The following is a 25,940-nucleotide window of genomic DNA, read 5'->3' as shown; positions in this document are numbered from 1 at the left end:
GAAAAAATTCATACAGATCACAAAGGACCCTGTATAGTCAAAATGATCTTGAAAATGAGGAACAAAGTTGGAAGATTCACATTTCCTTACTATATAAAGCTAAAGTAATTGAAACATTGGGTACTGGCATAAGAATAGGCACAGAGACTCACAGAATAGAAATAAGACCCCCCCCCCCAAAAAAAAAAAAGAAATAAGACACCAGAAAAATCCTCATATATATGGTCAAATGATTTTTGATGAGGGAGCCAAGATCATTCAATGGGAAAAGGGTAGTCTTTTTAATAGATGGTCTTAAGAAAACTGGATATCTACATGCAAAAAAACTTTTGGACCAGTTGGGCACAGTGGCATGTGCAACTAGCAACTCAGGAGGCTGAGGCAGGAGGATTGTATGTTCCAGGTTAGACTCACAATTTAGCAAGACCCTTAGCAACTCAGCAAAACCCTGTCTCAAAATAATTTAAAGGAATGGGTATGTGGATCAGTGGTAAAGCATCCCTAGAATGAATCCTCAATACCAAAAGAAAAAAATCATTTTTTGTACTCTTCTTTTAAATCAATATGAAAATTAACTCAGAATAAATCAAAATCCTAAATATATTACTCTCTGAAGAAAAATAGGGGAAATGTTTCATGACATGACCTGGCAATGGTTTTTTGAGTATGACACCAAAAACAAAGGCAATGAAAGAAAAAAAAAAGGTCTCTTGCACTTCATCAAATTATAATTATTTGTGCAAGGAATGCTATCGTGAATATATTTTACAGTACTAAATTATGTATTTAAAAATAGTTAAGATGGGGGCTGGGAGTATAGCTCAGTGGTAAGTATTCACCCAGCATGTGTGAGGCCCTGGTTTTGATTCCTAGGACTACCAAAAAAAAGTTAAGATGGTAAATTTTTGCATAGTCTGAATGCAAAATATGTAAGGAGATAAAATATAAAGTAGTAGTGGAAGTAGGAGGGAGAAACAGAGAGGCAATTTAAAATGTGCCCCTGGCAGGACTTGGTGACTGACTAGATGTAGGATAAAAATGAGAAGAGGAGGTTTCTTTCTTGGGAAACTGGAAAGATATTGCTGCCATTAAAACAAGTAATATCATATTGAAGGATAGAAAAGGTTTTGGTGGGGGCAGTGGGGAGGAGGTAAAGAAGAGATTAAGGTAGTCATGATAGCATTAATTAGAAAATACTTGTTAGTGCTGAGTGAGGTGGGACACACCTGTAATCCCAATGGGTCAGAAGGCTAAGACAGGAGGATCTGAGTTCAAAGCCAGCCTCAGCAAAAACGAGACACTAAGCAAATCAGTGAAACCCTGTCTCTAAATAAAATATAAAATAGGGCTGGGAATGTGGTTCAGTGGTCGAGTGCCCTGAGTTCAATCCCAGGTACCCAAAACCAAAAACCAAAAACCAAACAAACAAACAAACAAAAAAAAAAAACAATAAGAAATGAAGATAGTATACCAGGGCATGGTGGCACCTGACTATAATCCCAGCGGCTTGGGAGGCTGAGGCAGGAGGATCACAAGTTCAAAGCCAGCCTCAGCAATAGTGGGTGCTAAGCAATTCAGTGAGACCCTGTCTCTAAATAAAATACAAAATAGGGCTGGGGATGTGGCTCAGTGTTCAAGTGCCCCTGAGTTCAATCCCTAGTACCCCCCACCCCCTCAAAAATAAAGATAATACTTAATTTGTAGATAATGCCCACCAAGTGCAAGGATTTCACCATAGTCGTTGTATTACTAGAGTCTGCAATGCCTGGCACAAAATTATCATTCAATAAAAGTGCCAAAGATCTAGAAACTAAATAATTGGTCACAGAAAAATCCTACATGAGCACTGTGGGCCACCATGTGGTGGGACATGCCTATAACTGCAGTGACCCAAGAGGCTGAGGCAGGATGATCCAAAGTTCTGGGCCAGCCTCAGCAACTTAGTGAGGCCCTGTCTCAAAATAAAACATAAAAAGATTGGGGATGGCCGGGTGCAGTGGTGCAAGCCTGTAATTCCAGTGGCTCAGGAGGTTGAGGGCTTAAGCAACTTAGCAAGACCCTGTCTCAAAATAAAAAATAAAAAGGGCTAGGGATGTGGCTCAGTAGTTAAACGCTCCTAGGTTCAATCTCTGGTATCACAGGGGGAAAAAAAGGATTGGGGATGTAGCTTAATTGTAAAGTGCCCCTGGGTTCAATTCCCAGTACTGAAAGGAAAATCATAGTGTACCATTTTCTGATCAAACTATAGCAGAGTTTGTTTCCTTTCTGTGAAGTATGCTATTGATGCATGGTTTCTTTCTGAACTACAATACAGTCTGTTTTATAAATTGGTCTCTGCTCTAAGTAGTAGACAAAGAGACAGAACTTGGTGAAGACAGATAATGTTTTACACTACTGGGGACATATAGGTACTTTCTAGAAGGCAATTTTTAAAATGTATAAAGTCTTAACTCAGTAATCTTACTTCAGAATCTATGCTTAGAAAATAGTATGAGATGTAGACAAAAATTTAGATTGTAAGTAATAAAAAATATTCAGTAATCACAAAGCAAATTAATAATCATATAGCCATGAGGTAGAATACTGTGTTGCTCTTACATCAAGTTTTTGAAGAACAATTAAAACTAGAAAGTAAGGGCTGGGGTTGTGGCTCAGTGGCAGAGCACTTGCCTATCATGTGCAAGGCGCTGGGTTCGATCCTCAGCACCACATAAAAATAAATAAAATAATGGCATGTGTCCAACAACAACTAAAAATAAATACATACATACATAAAAACTTGAGAATAAGATGAAAAAATTGGAGTATAAACTTTACCTAGTTTGACCATAATTCTGTTTCCATGTATAAACGCACTTATGTACATACATATATGCATGTATATACTTATTATGACCTAAAAAAGATTAGAAAATACTAAAAATACTAAAAAATGTCTTTCTGAGTAGAAAGATTACTGGAGATCCTCGATTTTCTTTGTTTTTCAGTATTTCTAAAATTTCTGCAAAAAGTACAATTTCATTTTAAAACTTGAAAAAGTATGATAAATACAAGCAAGAAAGCACTCACCTTCTTTCTTTTCCGGGAAGAATTCCTCATGGAATCAGGTTTCTCAAATTCTGCTGACTTTGTCTCTTCTTTCTCCTCTTCCTCATCAGGTATCAGAGAATATTTGGTCCCACCTGGTTGCATGAAGCAATCTTTTGCAAAGTGACCTGAAGAAGAAAAGTAGAAAAGGTAGAGAGGGAGAAAGAGTCTCTCCTCTAAGCAGGTGGATCTTCCCCAGAGGGTCTTGATAGGAACTCAGTGGTTCAGGAGATATTATTGAGTCAGTTCAGAGAAAATTTTCTGTCACCTCAAGATGGCTTTGTTCAATCAACCACAGCCAAATAAGCAGTCGACCTTAAGAGCCACAGGAAACACTGGTGCTGCTTTGGAAATGGCAGAGTATATGAGGATGCAGGCTTGGGCTGCCCTCCATTGGGCTTATTCATTTTTAAAGATCAGTTTGGGAAGTTATTCCTGACAATAAAAGGCTGCTCCAGATAGCAGGATGCTGATCAGAGGGAGCTGAGTGGCAGGCCAAGCCTTAAAGGAAGAAAGCTGGCAGGAAGTGGGCACTCACATCCAAGCTAATACACAGAGAGGCAGGCACAGTCACCTAGAGGCACTCAACATTCACAGATTGTCAGGCCTGGCAAGGGCCTTAGACATCATCAAATCCAACATCCTGAATTTGCAGACTGGGAGAGCCTACAGTTAAGAAGTAGCTCAAGGGGCAGCGGAAAGATGGCGGACGTGGCCGTGGGCAAGGACAAGTGTGGGGAGCAGCGGCTCATGTCGCTGCCCCTGTCTCGCATCCGGGTCATCATGAAGAGCTCCCCCGAGGTGTCCAGCATCAACCAGGAAGCACTGGTGCTCACGGCCAAAGCCACGGAGCTCTTTGTTCAGTACTTAGCCACCTATTCCTACAGACATGAGAGTGGAAAAGAAAAGAAAGCACTGACTTATAATGACTTAGCGAATACTGCAGAGGAATCAGACACTTTTCAGTTTCTTGCAGATATATTACCAAAGAAGATTTTAGCTAGTAAGTACTTGAAAATGCTTAAAGAGAAGGAGGAGGAGGATGAGGACGATGAAGGAAGTGACGATGATGAAGTGGAGTCCTAGACCAAGGAAGAAGGCTTCTAGAAATCACCTGGCCAGGACCCTCCTTAGTGACCCTCTTGCTCTGAAGCAATCATATCACCATGTGGCTTTGGTCTCCCTTTCCAGAAACTTCCAGTACAGCATATTCCTTCATGACTAATACATCTACACCATGAAGAACTGAAGGGAAAATAGTGCAACTGCGGTCTGACAGGCCACCCTGCAGCTGAAACCACTGTCCTTTCCTTTGAACTTGCAGATTCTGACGAGCTTCTGGATAAGCTATGGATTTATGATTTATATTCTGAAATTCTTATAAGAACTGGATTTAGTTTCAGCTAAATATGTAGTTTATAGTCATATGCTTCCTTTCAGTTATGTATTTTTATAAAATTTGACTATTTGTTCAAATTTTATTTTTTTATTGTAAAGAAATATACTTTTTCTTTTCTATTAAAAAAAAAAAAAAAAGAAGTAGCTCAAGGTCACACAGATAGCCGCAGAGCTAAAACTTCTTACAGGTCCCATGCCTCTCTGCCCTGTGCTCTTTTTGCTGCACCCAAACCAACAACCTTTGGCCTGATCTTTGCTGACTGGGACAAATTCCACCTCTCTGTATTCTTTTCTGCTTTAACGTGATGCCTGGTGTATACAAGTTGAAGGTAGGAGATTCCACTCTTCCTGAGCCTTCGGTGCTGTTGAGGGACTGTTAACAGATGCTCTGTCCTACACAGATAGTTTTGTTAAACTTCTGGTGGATCCTGTTTCAGGGCCACAGAGGAACTTCATGAGATAATTAAAAAGTTATGTTGGGGCTGGGATTGTGGCTCCGTGGTAGAGCATGCATCTTGCACGTGTGAGGCCCTAAGTTCGGTCCTCAGAACCACATAAAAATAAATAAAGGTATCGTGTCCATCTACAACTAAAAAAAAAAAAAAAAAAAAGCTATGTACACAAGCACTGCTAGGTCCAGAAACTTGATGGTGCCTGGAAAAGGAATATAGTACAGAGTTTTCCAAATATTTGGAATGTCTCCATAATTCCCCTGAGGAGGTATTCTTTCTCTCAATTTTACTTTTCCCTTCTTCCCTCTATGCTAATAATAAATAGGGGCTTAAACCCCACAACTTCAACAAGGGCACAAATCTGCTACTAGTTGTAGAAAGATAAACAAAGAAGCCTAGATGGAGGGCTAGGGAGAAGAGGTGACAAATTGAGGTCACTCTGAAAATGAGAAGCTGGCAGGCCTTCTCATTATAGCTCCAACAAGGGAAGTCAGGCTGAAAGAGCTTTTTAATATTTGAGTAAGACTAGAAGAAACCTGAGGAAATAGAGCTAAAAGGAAGTGACTATCCTATATTCTTTATTACTAAAAGATATTGTATTCAGAACTTTTTAGTTAAAGAAATAAAGATGAAAGAGTTTAACTTGGATCCTAAAGGAATGTATTTCCAAATCACTTAATTTTTGCAGAACAATAATTGTTCTTGGAGATTAAATTTTAAAGTATAAACCGTAATCAAACACTCTTGCCCCTCTTGGCATAGTAAAAAGGAACCTTGCCCAGTCAGGCAGGAACATCAGCTGTGGAGTGGTGGGTACAAAATGAGAGTATCTCACAGGGCCAGCATTCAGAAAGGTAAACAGAAAAAGCATCAAGCCACACACTCAGATGTAAATCTGGCAGGAATAAAAGCATGCACAGTTGGCTAAAACAGGGTAAATTAAACAACCACTGGGCTATGGTCTTCATCCACAAGGAGAGAAATATAGAAATGGCAGAGGCTTCACCTTACCTTTACAGCCACACTTCTTGCAGGTAGTGTTCAGGACTGCCTCAAGAGTGATCTTCTGCCCAGTGTAATCCTGGAAGGACCGCCTCCGCCTCTCTTCTTGCCTATAATGAAAAAGATACTGATGGTTGGCCTCCTTAAAAGATGCATCAGAGAAACTTCAAGGTTAGGCTGAATGTTGGTTTTTTATTTTGTTTTTGGCAAAAGAAGGAAGAAAGAACATGCATTGGGCAGAACAAGACAGGTGGTGAAAGCAATGAGGTGAAATAGCTGATTTTTTTTTCATTCAGGACAAGATTTGAATTAACAATTATGAATGAGTCTAGGCGTCATCTCGTTAATGCACAGAGAATGAAAATATAAAAATTACTCACCATGTTAACCATTCTATAACACTTACCAGGTCACTATTGGATTTAAAAGACCATCTAGGCTTTCTAGAAAATCAAGTCCAAATTTCTTCTCTTGGCATTCAAGGTCTTTCACAGTCTGTCTCTAACTACTTTCCCAGCCTCATTTTTACTTATACAATAAGTTCTGGCCAGATGTGACTATTTCACTGCTTTTGCCCAGGCAGTTCCATTCTGAAATGCTCCCACTCACCATCTGAGTACACCTAAACATTCCGAGGCTACTATCTATCAAGTCTTCTTCCCTCAGGCCCTCAGCTAGAATTAATTTTTTTTTTTTTTTTTTGTGGTGTGGGGATCAAGATCGAACTCAGGCCTTTGTGCATGCAAGGCAAACACTCTACCAATTGAACTATATCCTCAGCCCTAGAATTAATCTTTGTTAATTTTTTCCCACAGCACTTTTTAAAACTTCTGATCAAAGTATAATATGCATATAGAAAAGCATTTGTACTAAGAATACACCTTACTTCATTTTCACAATATGAACATATTCATATAACTAGTACTCCGTAAAAAAACAATTTAACCAGCACCTCATGGTCACTTCTTGTCACCATGCCTCCCCTGCATAACCACTCGTCTGGTTTTTGGGGGGGAGAGGAATGGCAATCAAATCCATCCATCATGGCCTGAAATCAACTCTTCCTCTTCCAGCTAATTCCTTTCTGCAAACCACTCCATGCTGCCTAAGTTTGTTGAATAAATGTGGAAATGAATGTACTAACTAAACAAATACTACACATCAAGCACTATGTGAGGTAAAAAGGACAAAACATGGCCCCTGTTTTCATAGGTTATACACATTCTTTCAAAAAGGAAAGGTGTGAGGCTGTGGTTATGGCTCAGCAGTAGAACACTCGCCTAGCACAGGTGAGGCCCTGGGTTCGATCCCCAACACCACATATAAATAAAGAAAGAAAGAAAGAAAGAAAGAAAGAAAGATATTGTGTCCAACTACAACTAAAAAATAAATATTAAAAAAGAAAAATCTCAGATATTAGAGGAAAAACGAGGCATTTAAAACAATAACTACAAGTAACTATCTATATTAAGTGTTTACTATGGACTAGACACTAAAATAGTTTCTGACCAATAAGATTTTACTTATATAATTTCATCATTTCTGAGATATGTCATTACTTTCATTTTATACTGAAAAAGCAGAGTATAGACTCAGTAATGTGCTCAAGGTCATATGCTAGGTTGGAACAGAACTAGTTGGAACAGAACTAGGTTCTTTTTCATTCAAATCTAACTTTAAAACCTAGAATCCTTCTCTTATGCTGTGCTTCTTTTCTGGATGCACTTACAGATACATTTTTATAACAAAAGCTATTGTTTCAGAAACTTGGTTAGTACTAGAAATAGCCCCCACACAGATACCTACAGCCCCAAACCAGAAAGTCTTTCACCTCCCCTACCTTTTTCTGAGAAACAGAGTTAGCTCTTTTATCTTACTTGTTTTATATATTACCATTTTAAGAGTTGCTTTGGAAAACTGCACTGCTTTTTAATGAGTCTATTTAGCATAGAATTCTTTAAAGCAAAAGCAATTTGTTACAATGAAATCGGTAAGGATCAGACTTAAAGAAAATTTCTGAGTTAGTAAAAATTTCTACTGTAACTAGAAAGAGTTTTGTTGATAATTAACAGTACAAACATGTCAATATTTAGAGACTAAACTACAGAACTATGAAAAATTTACATGAAGCAGCTAGAATTCTTTGGTGCAGAGAGCATTAGCATTATCAGGACCTAGATTCATATTCTTGATCCACTATAATTTGCCATATAACTAGAGGCTAGTTACTTATCATCGAGCACCAAGCTAGAAAACAGAAATATAAAATAAAATGGGGATTATGCCCACTCTGTAGGTTATGAGAATTATATGCATACAGTTAGAGCTAGAGCTCGGTGATCTAGCACTTGCCTAGGCTACACCACTTGTGCAAGGCTCTGGGTTCCATCTCTAGTATTGAAGGGGGTAAAAACAGGCAAGAGTTACATGCACTAATATGCATAAATTGCCTTCCATAATGCCTTGCACATACTATGTATTCAATAAACATCACTTCATATCCAGAGTGATTTTACTCAAAACTATAAATACAAGGGTATCCACACTTTTTGCAACCAAGATCCTTCAAATATCATTTATGAATTTTCCTAATGTTTTATTAGTCAGTGGCATAGCTGCCAGGGAAGGTATCTAATTATTATTAAGAGAAATAACAGGATATTTTATCATCAAAAGCAATAAATAACATCATAGTTAACCTGAAGATAAATGTTTGATTTTGGTTTACTTTCTGAAATACTGAAAAAAAAAAAAAAAAAAAAAAAATCCCCTAATATCCCTCAAGGGAACCTAGGGATTCAAGAACCCCTAGTTAGAAATTCTAAAAAGAATTTAAAACAACAAATTTCCCATATCACCAGACATTATCCTGGATTGATAGGAAAAATCTTCCATTTTTAAATATAAGTCAGAAGAACCAATGAAAGTAAGGTGCTGTGTTCAGAAGATGTAGGAGTCTAAATCCCAATGGATTTGCTCCTAGATCACTCTATTCTGTCACCTGGTCAATGCTCTTCTTTGACCCCAGTGAAGAAACTGCTAGGAGAGAGGCAAATAACAGTACTTTGTGAATGCTCATTAGACAAGGGAAAAGCAGAAAGATATTAAGAGGAAGTAAGCAGCCAGGCACAGTGGCATACACCTATAATCATAATGCCCAGGGAAACTGAGGCAGGAGGATCTCGGGTTCAAAGCCAGCCTCAGCAACTTGGCAAGGCCCTAAGCAACTCAGTGGTAAAGCACCTCTGGGTTCAATCCCCAGTAGCCAAAAAAAAAAAAAAAAAAAAACAGAGGAAAGAAACAAAACCACATATGGAGCACTCCTACATTATGAGATTTGTGTTAGCCTTTCATCTCAGATTTCTATGCAATAAAGTGCTATTTACACTTTTTACCTCTAAAAACCAAAGATCATAAAGGTTACATAACTTTTTGACATCACAAAGTCTATAAATGGTAGAGTTCCCAGTTCAGTCTGATTTGCTACAGTTTTCTGTGCTTTGGGAGGTAGGATTTTAGCCTTTCCAAACCTTTTACCTACTCAATGATAACATTGTTGGGATCGAGGTCTTTCCCAGTCCCTTGGTTGACAACTTTCATGGAGAGGGATACTTTTATCCTATCATTTTTCATCTGAAAAAGACAAAAGAAGAGTCACCAAAAACTCTAAGCACATAATTTAGACTGCCAATCTAAAATTAACGAAGAATTAAAGCTTTAACCACCCTAACAAACACCAAGACCCTTTCATGAACAAGGTACCGAGCTAGGAACACTGAAAGTACAAAGAAGCATAAGAGGAGACACTATGGCAGAAGAGTTGTAGGAAATGGTCTTTCTCTTACTCCTGTCCCTCTGGGGGAAAGACACAAAAGGTTGCTCAGAAATGCATGGCCAGGGGAGGTCACCAGACAGAAAAAAAAAGCTGAAAGAAGTTCTTATTTTAGAACATTCCTTCTGGACTTGGTTTAGGGCTTCTTTAAGCAGGACACTTGTTAGTCACATTGGTCTTCTTTTGCTTCCTGCAGCTCACATAACATCTTGTTTTACTTCAGCATCTTTGCATAAGCTATTTTCTCTGCCTGGAATGTTCTTTTGCCAGTTCTTCAAGTGACTGGTTCCTTTTCCTTTGGGTCTCAGCTCATGCACCATTTCTTCAGAGAGCCTTTTCCTGACAACTTTATTTAAATCTACTTTCAATATTGTTTGAACACAATACAATATTTGTGATACTTTACTTTCTTTCTCTCTCTTTTTTGGGGAATATCAGACATTGAATCCAGGGGTGCTCTACCACTGAGCCACATCCCCAGTGCTTTTTTATTTCTTATTTTGAGACAGGGTCTTGCTAGGTTGCTAAGAATAGCCTGGAACTTGAGATCCTCTTGCCTCAGCCTCCTGAGTTGCTGAAATTTCAGGCTGCACCCCCACACCCACCTTGTATGTTTCCTTTTTAAAAATTGTGCCTTCCACTTATATTCTATATAAGGCTTACAGAAGCTAGAATCATTTATATCTGGTTCAATCTTTGTGTCTCCCAAACCTAGCACACATTAAGCATTATTGTTGAATAAGAGGCTTTTTCAGGCCCATCTCCCTTGTCATTCCCTAGTAGAAGAGCACGATGTACGCATGTTCATTTATCTCCTGTGGTGTGCCTATACCCACAGCCCTCATGCCCTTCAATGAGTTATTATGAACAGGGTACATGAGATCGTTCTCACTTCTCCTGTATTGCATGAAGCCAGATATTAGGAAAAATGGTTATAAACACCCTCTGTCCTTTGTTGTGGCCCAACTGAAATATACCTGGCAGGTACTCTTTGATATTTGTGATAAAGACCTAACCCATAAATTTTAAGTTTCCTTCTCTTTTCTTGTTATTTTTCCCTTTTCTTCTTTTCCAGCACACAGAAGGACAGCTTTTTAAACACACATTTATTACAACACTCTTTCTCATAGTTCACTTCATTCCCTCTGGATTTGCAGGATAGGAAAACTGATTTAAATTCAAGACAGATAGGATTTAAAATAAGATAATCAGCCACAATTAACAACATTTTCACTGTCATAAAGTTTCAAGAAAACATCAGCTTTTCCTAACCCCTTCTATCCACAGAACCTTACCTCTCGACCAATCAGTTTCACCCACACTTTGTCTCCAACATCTACTATCTCAGAAGGCTTGTCCACCCGACAAGAGGACATGTGAGTTCGATGGACCAGACCTGGCACAAGAAGGAAAATTAAAATAAATCAGATGGCATTTCTGATATTTATATTCTAAATGACTGGGGAAGAAAACAGAGGTAGAGGAATGCAAGGGGAAAATGAAAATTTTCATTGAAAAATGTAAGTTTATTTACAACTACGAAATAATTTTAGATCGCATTTAATACCTAATTAACCAGCAAACATTCTTTAAAATACTGCTTGGCCAGGGATACCGCTTAATGGTAGTGCAGGCGCTTACTTAACATGATGGGCTAGGCCCTGGGTCTAATCTCCAGCAACAAAACAAATTAATAAACAAACAACCACAACAACAAAAAAACACTGCTCAATGTTAGTAAATATGTGATAAAATAACAGCAAAAATACTGGCAGAAATATAAGTTGGTAAAATTCTTTGAAAGCAAAGGCGTAAATATATTTATATTTTTACTCTTGAAATTTTTTCCAAAGAAAAAATTCAACTAGAGGCAAAAACCCATGGGCATAAAACATTTACAGTATTATTATCTATGAAAGTTAAAAAAATAAAAGACCTGTAATCTCAGTGGCTTGGGAGGAAGGCTGATATAGGAGAATTACAGGTTCAAAATTCAGCTACAGCAACAGCGAGGCACTAAGCAACTCAATGAGACACTGTCTCTAAATAAATACAAAATAGGGCTGGGTGTATGGCTCAGTGGTCTAGTGCCCCTGAGTTCAATCCCTGGTACCAAAAAAAAAAAGAATTATAAATCATGGGGCTGGGGATGTGGCTCAGTGGCACAGCACTTGCCTGACACACAGGAGGCCCTGGGTTTGAGCCCCAGCACTGCAAAAACAAACAAAAACCCATAAATAAATAATCATTTAAAAAAATAGCTTGACAAACTATGGTAAATCTGTCAAATGGGAACACAAGGAGCTATCTCAAATATAGTTACAGAAAATTAGCACAATATTTAAAACATAACAATATCCAATGTTGGCTAAAGGTAAGTAAAATAAACATTACTAAGGCTAGAATAAACTTTTTTTTTTAAAGAGAGAATTTTTAATATTTATTTTTAGTTTTCAGCGATACAACATCTTTGTTTGTATGTGGTACTGAGGATCGAACCCCGGCCGCACACATGCCAGGCGAGCGCGCTACTGCTTGAGCCACATCCCCAGCCCCTAGAATAAACTTTTAGAAATCACTAAACAATGGCTACCAATAATAATAGATGCAAGGCACAGTGACGCATGCCTATAATCCCAGAGGCTCGGGAGGCTGAGGCAGGAGGATCTTGAGTTCAAAGCCAGCCTTGGCAACTTAGGAAGGCCCTAAGCAACTCATAAATAAAGTACAATCAATGTCTCTAAATAAAGTACAAACAATGGCTTAAATGTGGCTCATCAGTTAAGTGCCATTGTGTTTAATCTCCCATACAAAAAAAATTTTTTAAAAAGAGATAAAAAGTTATTCCACTTTTCCACTCCCTTCTTTAAAAGAATGATAGGTCTAGGGGTGTTGCTCAGTGGTACAGCACTTGTCTAGCATGCAGAGGCTCTGAATTTGTTGCCCAATACCACACATATAAATAAAAATTACGTAACAAAAATAATTTATAATTAAATAGTAACATTTAATGAAACATTTATAGGAAATATCCCTTTCCTGTCTATCCAAGGTCCTTTCCTTGGGAGAGCCACCCTCCCTACATTCTAAAATAATCTGGTCAATCCATGTGATTTGCTGAAGCTTACTGAACCCAAATTGTGGGCATAAGACACAGGCTTAGTCAATAAAGGTATTCCAACTGTCTCCTGTCCTGTCTTAAGTAATTAACTGGTTTGGGGATCAATACAAGAAATCAGTTGACAGTCATCTTCAAATTTTTAAAATTATAAACTCAAAAAAACTGCCAGTGCTCATCTTTACCAGCAGATGGCAAGAGTCTGCCCGAAGGAAGTAAAGAAGAGCACTAGGAAACAAGAGACTTCTGAGCACCAAAGTTAGATTTACCCTGTAAGTCCCCAGCAAGATTGGCCAAAATGTTTCTTAACTGTGCTTCTGCCCTTCTCAAACAAGATTTCTAATAAGTAATTTCACCATCATCATTTCTGAAAATGTCCTAAGAAAACTTTTTCTTTTTTCTTTTTTTTTTTTTTTGAGATAGTCTCTATTACCCTGGCTGGCTTTAAACTCCTGGGCTCAAGTAAACCTCCTGCTGGGACCAGGCTCAATGTATTAAGACAGGAAAATTTAGAAACAACCTAATATCCAAAACAAGGGTAAGGGATTAATTAATTAGGGTATAATCACTTGAAGAGCCATTCAAAAGGTCACATAAAAACACATCAATGTTTCATTCTTTAGTAAATAGTGTGTGTTTACCATGAGTTAAGTACTATAGGCAGCTAGCATTTTCCTATGATAAAAACAGCATATAATACACAATTATATAATATGATTACAAGACTTAAATTAGAGCTGGGGATGTAGCTCAGTGGTATAGCACTTGCCAAGCATATGTGAGATCCCAGGGGTTTTTGTTTTTGTTTGTTTGTTTCTTTTTTGTTTTGTTTTTGTTACTGGGGTTTGAACCCAGGGGTGCTTTAACCACTGAGCCACAACTCCAGCCTTTTTTTATATTTCATTTAGAGACAGGATCTCACTGAGTTACTTAGGCTCTTACTAAGTTGCTGAGGCTGGCTTTGAATTGGTGATCCTGCCCAGCCTCCCAAACTGCTGGGATTACAGGACGGTGCCACTGCACCTAGCTCAAGGTCCCAGGTTTGACCTCAACCCAACAAACCTATTCTTAAAGTAAAAACTGGAAAGAAATGACTCAAAATTCTAACGATGATTACAGTTTAACCTTTTGATTTTGTTTTAATAATAGAGAAAATTATTTCTAGAAAATAAATTATTATGAATGATCATAAGCCAGGAATCAGTTATAACTGCCTCATTAAGGTTGCTTGGGAGACTTATTTTCCTATACGCCCCCCCCCCCTTACAATTTTCCATACCTAAAACTCAAAGTATCTACCCTTTCTGTTTGGCACTCCTATTAGAAACCATTGTTTTCTTTATCCACAATCACAGGATCTTTTGCACTACATTGGCTGATTCAGAAGGCCTATCTGAATAACACTTCTGTCTCCAAAATGTTTTATATACATTATGTAAGCTATGTTTTTAGTTTTAGATCAATATATAATCTCCAAATTGGGTAAAATTCATGTAGCTCAGATTTTATTTTTCCTCTGTGATGATGTAATGAGCAGACTTGCCTAATTGCAAAATTTGAAGAGGAAAAAAAACAGAAGGCCACAAAAAAATAATGACATCAATAACTTGTCCTTCTTCCACCTGAACTCATAGTATGATATTATTTTGAATCAGGCATCTCTCTCAAGTAAATATGGCATTTCTAGAAGCATCCATTAACCTTGAAAAATTGGGAACAGTTTAAAATGATTATGTGGTGCATCTGAATGGCAGACTGATGCCATTAAATGTTACAAAAGGTATTTTAAAAGATGAGGAAATGTTAAAGGGTCATTAAGAGTAAAAAGCTACAAATTTTAAATAGTATAATATTAATCTCAGTATTAAATTTTATATAGATATTTGACTAAAAAGAAATACACAACCAGGCATCATGGCACATGCCTGCAATCCCAGCTACACAGGAGGAGGATCTAAAGTTCAAGGCCAGTGTGAGTATAAACTTAGTGACACCCATCTCAATTCAAAAATTTAAAAAAAAACGGGGCTGGAGGGGTGTAGTTGAGTGACAGAGCCCTTGCCTGTCATGTACAAGGCACTGGGTTCAACCTCTAGTACCCAAAATAAAACCAAAATGTTAACAGTATCTCTGTGGAGTGGTAATATCGTATAATGATTGCTTTCATTACCCCCCCCTTATTTTTCTATAATAAGTATGAATTATTTCTAATCATAAAAATACTGTAATCCCAGTGGCTTGGGAGACTGAGATAGGAGGATCACAAGTTCAAAGCCAGCTTTAGCAACTTATCGAGGCCCTAAGCAAATACCCTGCCTCTAAAGAAAATATAAAATAGGGCTGGAGATGTGGCTCAGAGGTTGAGTGCATCTGAGTTCACCCTGAATTCAATCCAATATCCAAAAGAAAACAAAACAAAGTTTAAAAGCCAATTTTAAGTGATCTGTGCACTATGATTGAAATTATGTAAAACTATGTTTCAGGGGCACAGATGTGGCTCAGTGGTAGAGCAATTGCCTAGCACATTCAAGGTCCTGGGTTCAATCCCCTCCGCTGCAAAAACAAACAAACAAACAAACAACAACAACAACAAAACACACACAAGATCTTGGATCTGACAGAATAACAGCAGTGGAGTTCCAGATCTGAGTTTGATCCAAGGTGCACAAAAATAAATAAATAAATAAATAAGACAGAAACTCGTTGATAAAATAAGCCAAATAACATTCAGGCTATATTGTCATGCATTGTTTCTTTCAGCTTGCTTTCCTAAATCAAATAAAGAGAAGAGATAGGAAAACTATGTTTCATTTGAATACAGTCCAAAAGGGAATATATAGTAATAGTTACAGGAGGGTGCCAGACATTAATGGCTTATTACCAAAGACCTTAGCTTACACAGTGAGTTAAACAAGGGACATGGTCTACCCCTCAATCTAGATAGTTGCATATGTAAGTCTGTAGCTCAGGGGAGGGGTATGAACCAGAGATTCAAGTGTAGGAATTAAGATGCTTGGACAGTTGTCCCTTAGAATATGGGTGAAACTGGCTTCAGGACCCTTCTCCCTTATCAAATCTGCAGATGTGCAAGTCCCTCAAAAAAATTGCATACTGTTCGTGTATATAACTTTGGCACAGCCTGCAGTATATTTTAAACCATCTCCATGTTGCTCATAATACCTAATACAATGTAAATGCTATGTCAATAATTGTCATACTGTGTTGTTAAGGGAATAATGATAATAAAAATGTCTGTACATATTTAGTACAGATGAAAACTTTTTTTTTATATATTTGTTGGAAATTGAACCCAGGGGCATTTAACCACTGAGCCACACCCCTAGCACTTTTTATGTTCTGTTTTGAGACAGGGTCTCACTAAATTGCTGAGGCTGGCTTTGAACTCATGATCCTCCTGCCTCAGCCATCCAAGTCGCCAGGATTACAGGTATGCTGTGCCTAGCTGAAAACATTTTTAACAATATTTTTATTCATAGTTGGTTGAATCCATGGATGCAGAACCCATGAATACTGGGGAACAACTGTATACTAAAATATAGGAACAGGATTACCAGTTTAGTGATTGGTTGAGAAAGATACATAATTTAATGTATTAATTTATAACAGACAGGGCTGGGGATGTGGCTCAAGTGGTAGCGCGCTCTCCTGGCATGCGTGCGGCCCGGATTCGATCCTCAGCACCACATACAAACAAAGATGTTGTGTCCGCCGAAAACTAAAAAATAAATATTTAAAAAAAAATTTATAACAGACAACATGCTTTTTTTATGCCTGGAAGGTTCTAAAACAACCTATCAGTTGTCCCAAGTATCAAATACCTGAAAAATTAGATCAATGATTAGAAATTGCTTCAATAGAATCAGAGAGATTGATCATGTTTAGGGTGGTATGGTCATAGACCTGGTTTCTTTTTTCCTTTACTTTTTTTTTTTGGTGGTACTGAGGTTCAAACCCAGGGCTTTGTGGGTTCTAGACAAGCACACTACTGCTGAGCCACATTCCCAGTTCTGCTTCAACTGAATCAGAACAAAAAGGAAACATATGTTTTGAAAGACATCTCCATTCTGTCAAGGTTTAATGGACTATTACTTCCTCATTAAAAAAATCCATCTTGGTGGCGAGCGGTGGCACATCCCTGTAAACCCAGTGACTCAGGAAGTTGAGGTAGGGGAATTGCAAGTTTAAGGTCAGCCTTTTGCAATTTTGCAAGACCCAGTCTCAAAATAAAAAATAAAAAGGCTGGGGATATAGCTCAGTGTTAGAGCAACCTGGCTTCAATATCCAATACTTGGTAGGATGGGAGTATTGGGGAAGTAGGGGGCGAAGAATCCACCTCTTTAGAGCCTATCATCATGCCAACTTCAGACTCTCAGCCTCTCTTGTATTATGTTCTAGACTGTCAATTGACTTCCTGTTCATAAATCTGTCTCATTAGAATATGATGTAGTCAATTAATATTTTAGTCTCGAAAACTACAATTCCTTTCCAATCCCCTTTCCTTCTTTCTTTATTTTTCACGGTGCTGGGGATTGAATCTAGGGTTTCAAGATGGGCACAGTGGTATATGCCTAAAATCCCAGCAGCTTGGGAGGCTGAGACAGGAGGATCACAAGTTCAAAGCCAGCCTCGGCAAAAACGAGGTGCTAAGCAACTCAGTGAGATCTTGTCTCTAAATAAAATACAAAATAGGGCTGGGAATGTGGCTCAGTGGTTGAGTGCCCCTGAATTCAATCTCTGGTACCGCCCCCCCCCAAAAACAAGAATCCAAGGTGTCATTGAAGTCATACTCCTAGCCCTCCAATTCCTTCTCCATGAAATACACGCACATTATCTCATCAGAGTGCTCCATATCTTCAGTTACAGGTTTATAGGCAATTATCTGCTTTATTTTTATCTATGGCTAATCTCATACACTGCATGAGGGATTCACCACAGATTCATTCTCAGAAGGCAGTTGTTACAAAAACACCATGGAGAGTTGAATTAAGTGTATAGATATAATAGAGGACACCAATATTTATGTGTATAAAATTTAGGGCCCCTTCATTCGGTCCTAGGTGCCCTTCTAGGTAAACCATATCCATCCACTCTTTGAATCCTCATATCAACTCTCACTCATATTCATAGGAGAAAATAGTCTAGAGTTTTATAAATTTTGTTCGAGATTACAAAGCTGACAGTTGTCCCTTGGGTTTTGTTCCTCAGTAACTGTAAGGTATCGGTTCCAGGACCCCTCAGATACCAAATTCTTCAGTGTCTTAAAGGTATAGTATCTGAACTTACACATATTCTCCCATATATATATATATATATATATATATATATATATATATATATAGTGTGTGTGTGTGGGGGTGTACGTTTGTGTGCACACATGTGCATGTTAACCACAAACTCTGCCACTGAGCTGTACCATCAGCTCCCTCCCCATAGTTCAAATCACCTCTAGATTATTTATAATACCTAATACAATGTAAATGCTATGTAAATAGTTATTTTAGTCAATGATGGACTGCTGTACAATAATGGTCCCATAAGATAACGGAGGGCTGGGACTGTGGCTCAGTGGTAGTGCACTTGCATTGCATGTGTGAGGCACTGGGTTCTATTCTCAGCACCATGTATAAATAAATAAAATAAAGATCTATCAACAACTAAGGGAAAAATATTTTTAAAAAAAGATTATAACGGAGCCAAAAATTCCTAATGCATAGTGATGTCATAGTAAAGTGCATTACTCACATGTTTTGGTGATGCTGGTGTAAACCTACTGTGCTGTTAGTCCTATAAAAGTACAGCACATGTAATTATGCACCGTACATAACACAGTGCTTGATAATGACACTGTACGACTGTTATGATGGATGTAGTCATCGTACTATACCTTTTATCATTATTTTAGAATGTACTCTTCCCACTTGTTTTATCATAAAGTTCTCTGCAAAACCAAATGCACTGTTTGGCTGACACCAGCCTCATCCCTCTGGTGTTTACTCTCTCAACTGTAGGATTTTATCTTATGCCTGATTTAACCTCATGTTTTGCTCTTCATGGTCCTAGGAACAAGGCTATGTCATAATATATAGCCTAGGCATGTAGTAGGTGTTACCATGTAGGTTCGCCTTTCAATTACAAAAAGAAAAAGATGAATTCACCTAAAAATAGTGGAAACATACCAATTCTATGTTAGTAGAATTGATTAATTAATTAATGCTCCAGGATGAAACAGAAGCAAACAAAAATGCTTTGCTTACCATGTCGCATGACAGGGAAGCAGTTTGTATCTAGATTTCTGCCCCATTCCTCTCCCTCCCCACATTTGTAGTGCTGGGAATTGAATCCAGGACCTTGGGCATGCTAGACAAGTGGTACATACCTGGCCCATGCCTAGATTTTGGACATGAAGCCACAAATGCTCAAAGGGCACATCAAGTCCATCATCATGTTCAATAAACTCAACATGAACTTTACAAAATGAGTCCCATCTGAATGTCTACTGGTAAAAGAAAGGAGAAAACCAATCCTGACAAGTTGGAAAGCACTAGTTGTTCAATCACCATATGAGAGAAACAGTAAGCCCACTACAGTCCCCTTAAAAACCGTTCTCCCGGGGCTGGGGATGTGGCTCAAGCGGTACCGCGCTCGCCTGGTATGCGTGCGGCCCGGGTTCGATCCTCAGCACCACATACACACAAAGATGTTGTGTCCGCCGAAAATTAAACAATAAAAATAAATAAAAATTTAAAAAAAAAAAGTTCTCCCTTATGTATAATTTTAATGCACCAATAAAAAAGTTTATTGTGGAAAATATATATGTACCAACAAATTTAAAAAAACAACATTCTCCCAACTATGTTAGGCTTAACACATTAATTCCATTGGCAATAAAGAAAAATGGTAAAACTTTCAAATTACTACAGTATAGCTGCAACCAAAAATGCCAAAATAAAAGGTCTCGGGACTGCAATTGTAGCTCAGTGGTAGAGCACTTGCCTAGCACATGCGAGGCACTGGATTTAATCCTCAGCACCACATACAAATAAATAAATGAATGAATGAATGAATGAATGGTCCCTTTACCTTTGGGACTCTGAATTCCCTGTCCAGATTTTTCAAGTAAATCATCTTTAATCAACGGTATATATCAATAATGTAAGTACCTAAATCAAAGTGATTTCTCATACCCTTTAACTGTTGGGATTACAGAGTCACTCAAACAGTTACTAACACACACTATATTATAGGCAGAAATGGATTCAAGGATGAATAAAACATGTTTCTGTCAGTCAAAGAACTCAGAGTCTGTAATATCCCATTTTACAGATGAGGAAATGGAGGCTCAAAGTCTAGCCAACTTGCCCAAGTCAAGAAACCAGTAAAGGGCAAAGCTGGGACAGTTCATTTTTTCATTCAATGAGAATTACTGAATACCACTATACTAGGCCCTGATTCATCTGAAAAGTCTAAGTATTCCATAACTTAGTGCAAACTCCCTCATTTTTATTATGCCACTGTAATTTATTTATATTTCTAGACTGAACAATCTGAGGACAGCAGGAATTGTTGTTGTGGTGGTTTTAAATCTCTGGGTTACCACTGGAAAAGACAACTAGAAGATGGAATTCAATAATTATTTACTAGCTGGGTGCAGTAGTGACACATGTCTATAATCCCAGCTACTTGGGAAGCTCAAAAAAAAAATTTTAAAAAGCACTTTTTGCTAAATTGAATTCAATTAATTGTTAAACATAGAAATAGATTCATATTTAATCTATAAATTCATTTATATGTATACACACACACACTCACACACACACATTTTTCTTGGTACCAGGGAGATTGAACCTTGCTTAGGGCCTTACTAAGTTGCTCAGGCTGGCTTTGAATTTGTGATTTACTTGCCTCAGCCTCCTGAGCTGCTGGGATTACAGATGTGTGCCACCAATGCCTAGTTATTGCTAAATATATTTGAGTTTCCGCCATAAACAAGGAACATTAAAAGTGTAACACTAAATAATCTCTGCTCTCAAACTTATATAATTTAGTGCTGGTGAACAGAATACAGCAAAAAAAAAAAAAAAAAAACTTTAAAATTGTATAGTGCTGCATTATCTACTATGTTATTCACTACCTACATGACTATTTTAAGTTTAGTTAAAAAAAATAAAATTTAAATCTCGGGGCTGGGGTTTTAGCTCAGTGGAAGAGCACTTGCCTAGCATGTGTGAGGCACTGGGTTCGATTCTCAGCGCCACATGTAAGTAAACTAAAGCCCACCAACAACTAAAAAGTATTTTAAAAAAATTTAAATCTCAAGGCTACTGTATTGAACAGCACAGATGTGGTATAATATAAAAATATTGTCCTTGTTCCTGGCTAATAATCCCTAAAACCCTTGGGATTTCTTTTGTGACAGGAGTGTCTTTTGTTCATGAGAAGGCCCCCTCTGATCATACTTTGAGTTCATGCTAACAAGGTGACAGAGTGGGTGCCTTGATAACCTCCAGATGGAGCTGGTCATCAGAAAGATCAAGTGATTAGAAGGTCACAATGTTCAGACCCACCCACTGACTGACCATTTCCAGGAAAAGGGGTTTGGGAGCTGGAGGGAGAGCTCTATAAAAACTCCCCCACAGAAGATTTGTAGAGTTCCTGGGTTGGTAAATCCATCCTAGTGCTGGGAGGGCTTCACCAGAGAGGACATAAAAGCTTCCCACCCTACTACACTCATACGGGGCCCTGTGCATCTCTTCTATGACTTGGCTATTCCTGAGTTATGATAAGTGAAGTGTTTACTATAGCCCATAAAAGTGCTTTCCTGAGTTCTGTGGGAACCTAATTTACAACTGGTTGGTGAGAAGTAGAGGGGCATCTAAAATGCAGGCAATCTTACAGAACTTAGCCCTTCTAACTTGTGGGATTAAATGCTAACTCAAGGTAGGTAATGTCAGAATTGAATTGGCGGATACCTGCTTGGTGTCCAAAGACATGGAGAATTAGTGTCCAGAAAACAAATCAGAACAGAGAGAGATATTAACAGCATCACAGAAAGTTCTATTGAACAATACTATGAGAAGGAAAAAGAAAATCGTTATATCTAAATCCTAGGAGGGGGTCTTCAATTCAGCAGTGGGTAAAGAATTCAAAGAATAAAAGTCTGGGAAACTAATTCAACTTAGAGTCTTCTTCCTGAATCAAAGACATTAAGATTTGATCAGACTACAATTATTCCATTGTTCAGTCCTAATGATCATCTCCCTTACAGACACTAAGAGACTATAGAGAAATCAATAGCTTAAGTTATCCAAAAACCCCACAGAAAATGCCAGGATTAGAACTCAGTTTCCATGTAATAATTTGGTCCTCTGAGCTCCCTCTCCAAGGCTTGTTTCAGCACAGCTTCAGACTGACAGATTCACTTGTAAGCTGTCAGCCACAATCAGAGGCATTACCTGACAGAGTACAGACACAAGTAAGTTGAAAACTGACTGTTGAAGGGTAGCAGCCTTTAATCCCCAGATAGTTCCCAAAGTGTCACATAAAAGTCTAAGTAAAAATGGCACTTTCAGGCACTGGCAGTGGTAGGCAAGTACACTAACAAGAAAATCTGCCTTCAGACAGGAAGAGGTGCAGGTCCTATAGAGGTGGGGATGAGTTCCACCTCATTAAATCCCAGCCAACATAAAATGAGAAACTTAATTACAGACTGCTGACTGCCAGCTTGAAAACCACTGGTAAGCCATTTCTAATGCAAAGATGCAATCTGCAGCACAGTGGTTTCCAAGGCTAGAGGCAGGCTTTATTATCCAAAGATCAGCTGTTGGGCTTTTGAAAGAAAAAAAAAAAAAAAAATATATATATATATATATATACATATATATATTTTTTTTTTAAAAAAAAATATTTATTTTTTAGTTGTACACAATACCTTTGTTTATTTATTTTTATGTGGTGCTGAGGATCGAACCCAGGGCTTTGCACGTGCTAGACGAGCACTCTGCCGCTGAGCCACAACCCCAGCCCAAAAAATATATATTTTTTAAATATTTATTTTTTAGTTGTAGTTGAACATAATACCTTTATTTTATTTATTTTTATGTGGTGCTGAGGATCGAACCCAGGGCTTTGCACGTGCTAGACGAGCACTCTACCGCTGAGCCACAACCCCAGCCCAAAAAATATATTTTTTTAAAATATTTATTTTTTAGTTGTAGTTGAACATAATACCTTTATTTTATTTATTTTTATGTGGTGCTGAGGATCGAACCCAGGGCCTTACACATGCTAAGTGAGTACTCTACCCTCTGAGCCTCAACCCCAGCACCCCCCCACACCCAAGAGTATTTTTTTTAAATGGCAAAAAGTGAAAGTCCTTGGGCTGGAGCTGTAGCTCAGTGGTGGAGCACTTGCCTCGCATGTGTGAGGCACTGGGTTCGATCCTCTGCACCACATAAAACAAATAAATGAATAAAGATATTGCATCAATGTACAACTAAAAAATATATTTTTTGAAAAAGTAAAAATCTCTCTCTTTCATGTAATCCCTTCTTTAGCAAATCCAACTCCCCAAAGGCGATTATTATTAAGAATTTGTTAGCTGGGTATGGTGGTATACACCTATAATCCCAGCTACTCAGTAGGCTGAGACAGGAGGAGCCTGGAAAATTTAGCAAGAGGACCTGTTTCAAGGAAGAAAAAAAAAGCTGGGTATATAGTGCAGTGGTAGTGCACTTGCTCATCATGTGTAAGGCCCTGTGTTCGATTCCCAGCACTGGGGGCGGGGGGAGATAAAAGAATTGTTGAATATTCTCCCATGCTTTCTTCTAAACATATGCAATAACTTTAAAAAAATACATAGGCATGGATTGGGGTTGTGACTCAGAGGTAGAGCACAAATTAGATGGTGGTGATTGATGCAAAACCCTGTGAATATACCAAAAAACAATGAAATGTATTCTTTAGGTAAAATGTATAGTACGTGCATTATCCTTAATAAGGCTATTTTTTAAAGGGATGTTACACAAATGGAATTATAAAAAGTCTAACCTTTTGGGATTAGCTTTTTCCACTGAGCTTAATTATCTGAAGATTGATCCACATTGCCGCATGTATTGATGTTTTTTTTTTTCCTTTTTATTGTTGAGTAGTATTCCATTATGCAAATGGACCACTGTTTATGTAACTTTATCAATACTAAGAATGAATATCTTTTAATACATTGACCAAATGACTTACATTTTCTCCTGTGAGTTGTCTTTTCATATTTTGGTTCCTTTTCCTACTATTCCCCCCATTTTTTATTAGCTCTTTTTATCACGTGTATTACAAATTCTTTTTCCCAACTTAACTTTGCTAATGATTTTTATCACTGTCTTTTTACTTTTTTCTTTCTTTAATTTTATTTATTTATTTATTTATAATATATTTTATTTTATTTTTATTTTTATGTGGTGCAGAGGATCGAACCCAGTGCCTCACGCATGCCAGGTGAGCACGCTACCACTTGAGCCACATCCCAAGCCCTATTTTTTTTATTTTTATGTAGTGAAATATTCTTTCATATTTTTCTCTTATGACTATATCTTTCTGTTAAAATTTTTAACTTATTTTAGCATAAGTAGTTGGCAAGTTGAGTCTCTGGATTCACTAGCATGTTGTGTGATAAAGCAGAAAGCCCATGAAGCTAGGAATCTGAAGGTTTAGATTCTAGTCTTAGTTGTGCCATTATCAATTTAATTCACTCTGGGCAGGTCACCCATCTGTGGAATTCCTGTTTATACTTAACACAACTATTCTTACAAACAAGATTGTAAATATAAGAGGGAATCTCCAAAAATTATTCAACACATGTTTATGTATTATGAAGAAAATTTAAAGTATTGCATTTATAATTTTTTTGGTACTGGGGATTGAACCTAGAAGACTTTAACCACCGAACTACATCCCTAGCCCTTTTTATTTTTTATTTTGAGACAGGGCCTTGCTAAATTGCTGAGGCTGCCTTCTAACGTAAGATCCTCCTGGCTTGGGCTCATGAGCTGCTGGGATTATAGGCGTGCACAACCATGCCTGGCTAATATGTGTTTTGGAAGCGAGGCATGGTGGCATGTACCTGTTTCCCCACCGACTTAGGACACTGAAGTGCGAGGATCACTTGAGCTCAGGAATTTGAAACCAACCTGAGCAAGACACCAGGCTCCAACTCTTTTTTAAAATATTTTTTTAGTTATTGATGGACATTTATCTATTTATTCATATGTGGTTCTGAGAATTGAACCCAGCGCCTCACACATGCTAGGCAAGCACACTTCCACTGACTACAACCCCAGCCCCAGACTCCAACTCTTAAAAAATAAACACTGGCATTTGTGAGACCCTGAGTTCAATCCCCATAATCATGATCAATAAATAAATAAATAGATAGATAGATAAATAGATAAATAAATAAGTAGGTACTATTCTATTTCATGTACCATACTAGAAAATTCAAAATGTCAGCCTCAGAGAAGTAGTTTGCCATCTCCAAATTTCTATGTCCAAAGAAGTCAAGTGACTTGCCTAGTGTCACAGGTGATGTCTAGGGAGGAGTTGATTCCAGAAATAAATCCAATTAGCTATATCCTAGCCTTTTTCCCAAGTCAGAGAACAACATTTTTCTGAGTCAAGACCTTCAATGAGCCCAGTGCAATGGCACATGCCTATAATCCCAGCAACTCAGGAAGCTGAGATAGGAGGATTGCAAGTTTGAAGCCAACTACAGCAACTTAGGGAAGCCCTAATCAACGTATCAAGACCCTGTCTCAAAATAAAAAATAAGGACTGAGGATATATGGCTCAGTGTTTACGTAAAGTGCCCCTGGGTTCAATTCCCAGTACCACACACATTTAAAAAAAGACCTGCTAAATGGGTTGTGGGTATATAAATCAGTGGTAGAACATATGTTTAGCATGCATGAGGTTCTAGGTTTACACCTACACACACACACACACACACACACACACACAGATGCTCACATGTGAACCTGCTAAA

General features: G+C 37.9%; 1 protein-coding gene and 1 pseudogene across 1 annotated transcript in view; one reads left to right on the top strand and one right to left on the bottom strand.

Annotated features, from left to right (window-relative positions):
* Zcchc17 (zinc finger CCHC-type containing 17) overlaps window positions 1–25,940 on the bottom strand; it is a 50,265-nt gene that overhangs the window by 5,734 nt on the left and 18,591 nt on the right. The window contains exons 4-7 of the mRNA XM_027937469.2: window positions 11,067–11,167; window positions 9,481–9,572; window positions 5,949–6,049; window positions 3,070–3,215 (exon numbers count right to left, since the gene is read on the bottom strand). Of these exons, the coding sequence (XP_027793270.1) occupies window positions 3,070–3,215; window positions 5,949–6,049; window positions 9,481–9,572; window positions 11,067–11,167 (440 nt within the window). The remainder of the gene's footprint in view (window positions 1–3,069; window positions 3,216–5,948; window positions 6,050–9,480; window positions 9,573–11,066; window positions 11,168–25,940) is intronic.
* Window positions 3,211–4,367, top strand: LOC114094340 (chromatin accessibility complex protein 1 pseudogene; annotated as a pseudogene).

This window comes from Marmota flaviventris, chromosome 10 (genome assembly GCF_047511675.1).
Source record: "Marmota flaviventris isolate mMarFla1 chromosome 10, mMarFla1.hap1, whole genome shotgun sequence".
Taxonomy (NCBI): domain Eukaryota; kingdom Metazoa; phylum Chordata; class Mammalia; order Rodentia; family Sciuridae; genus Marmota; species Marmota flaviventris.
The sequence above is the reverse complement of the archived record's forward strand: the minus strand, read 5'-3'. Positions and strand labels throughout refer to the sequence as shown.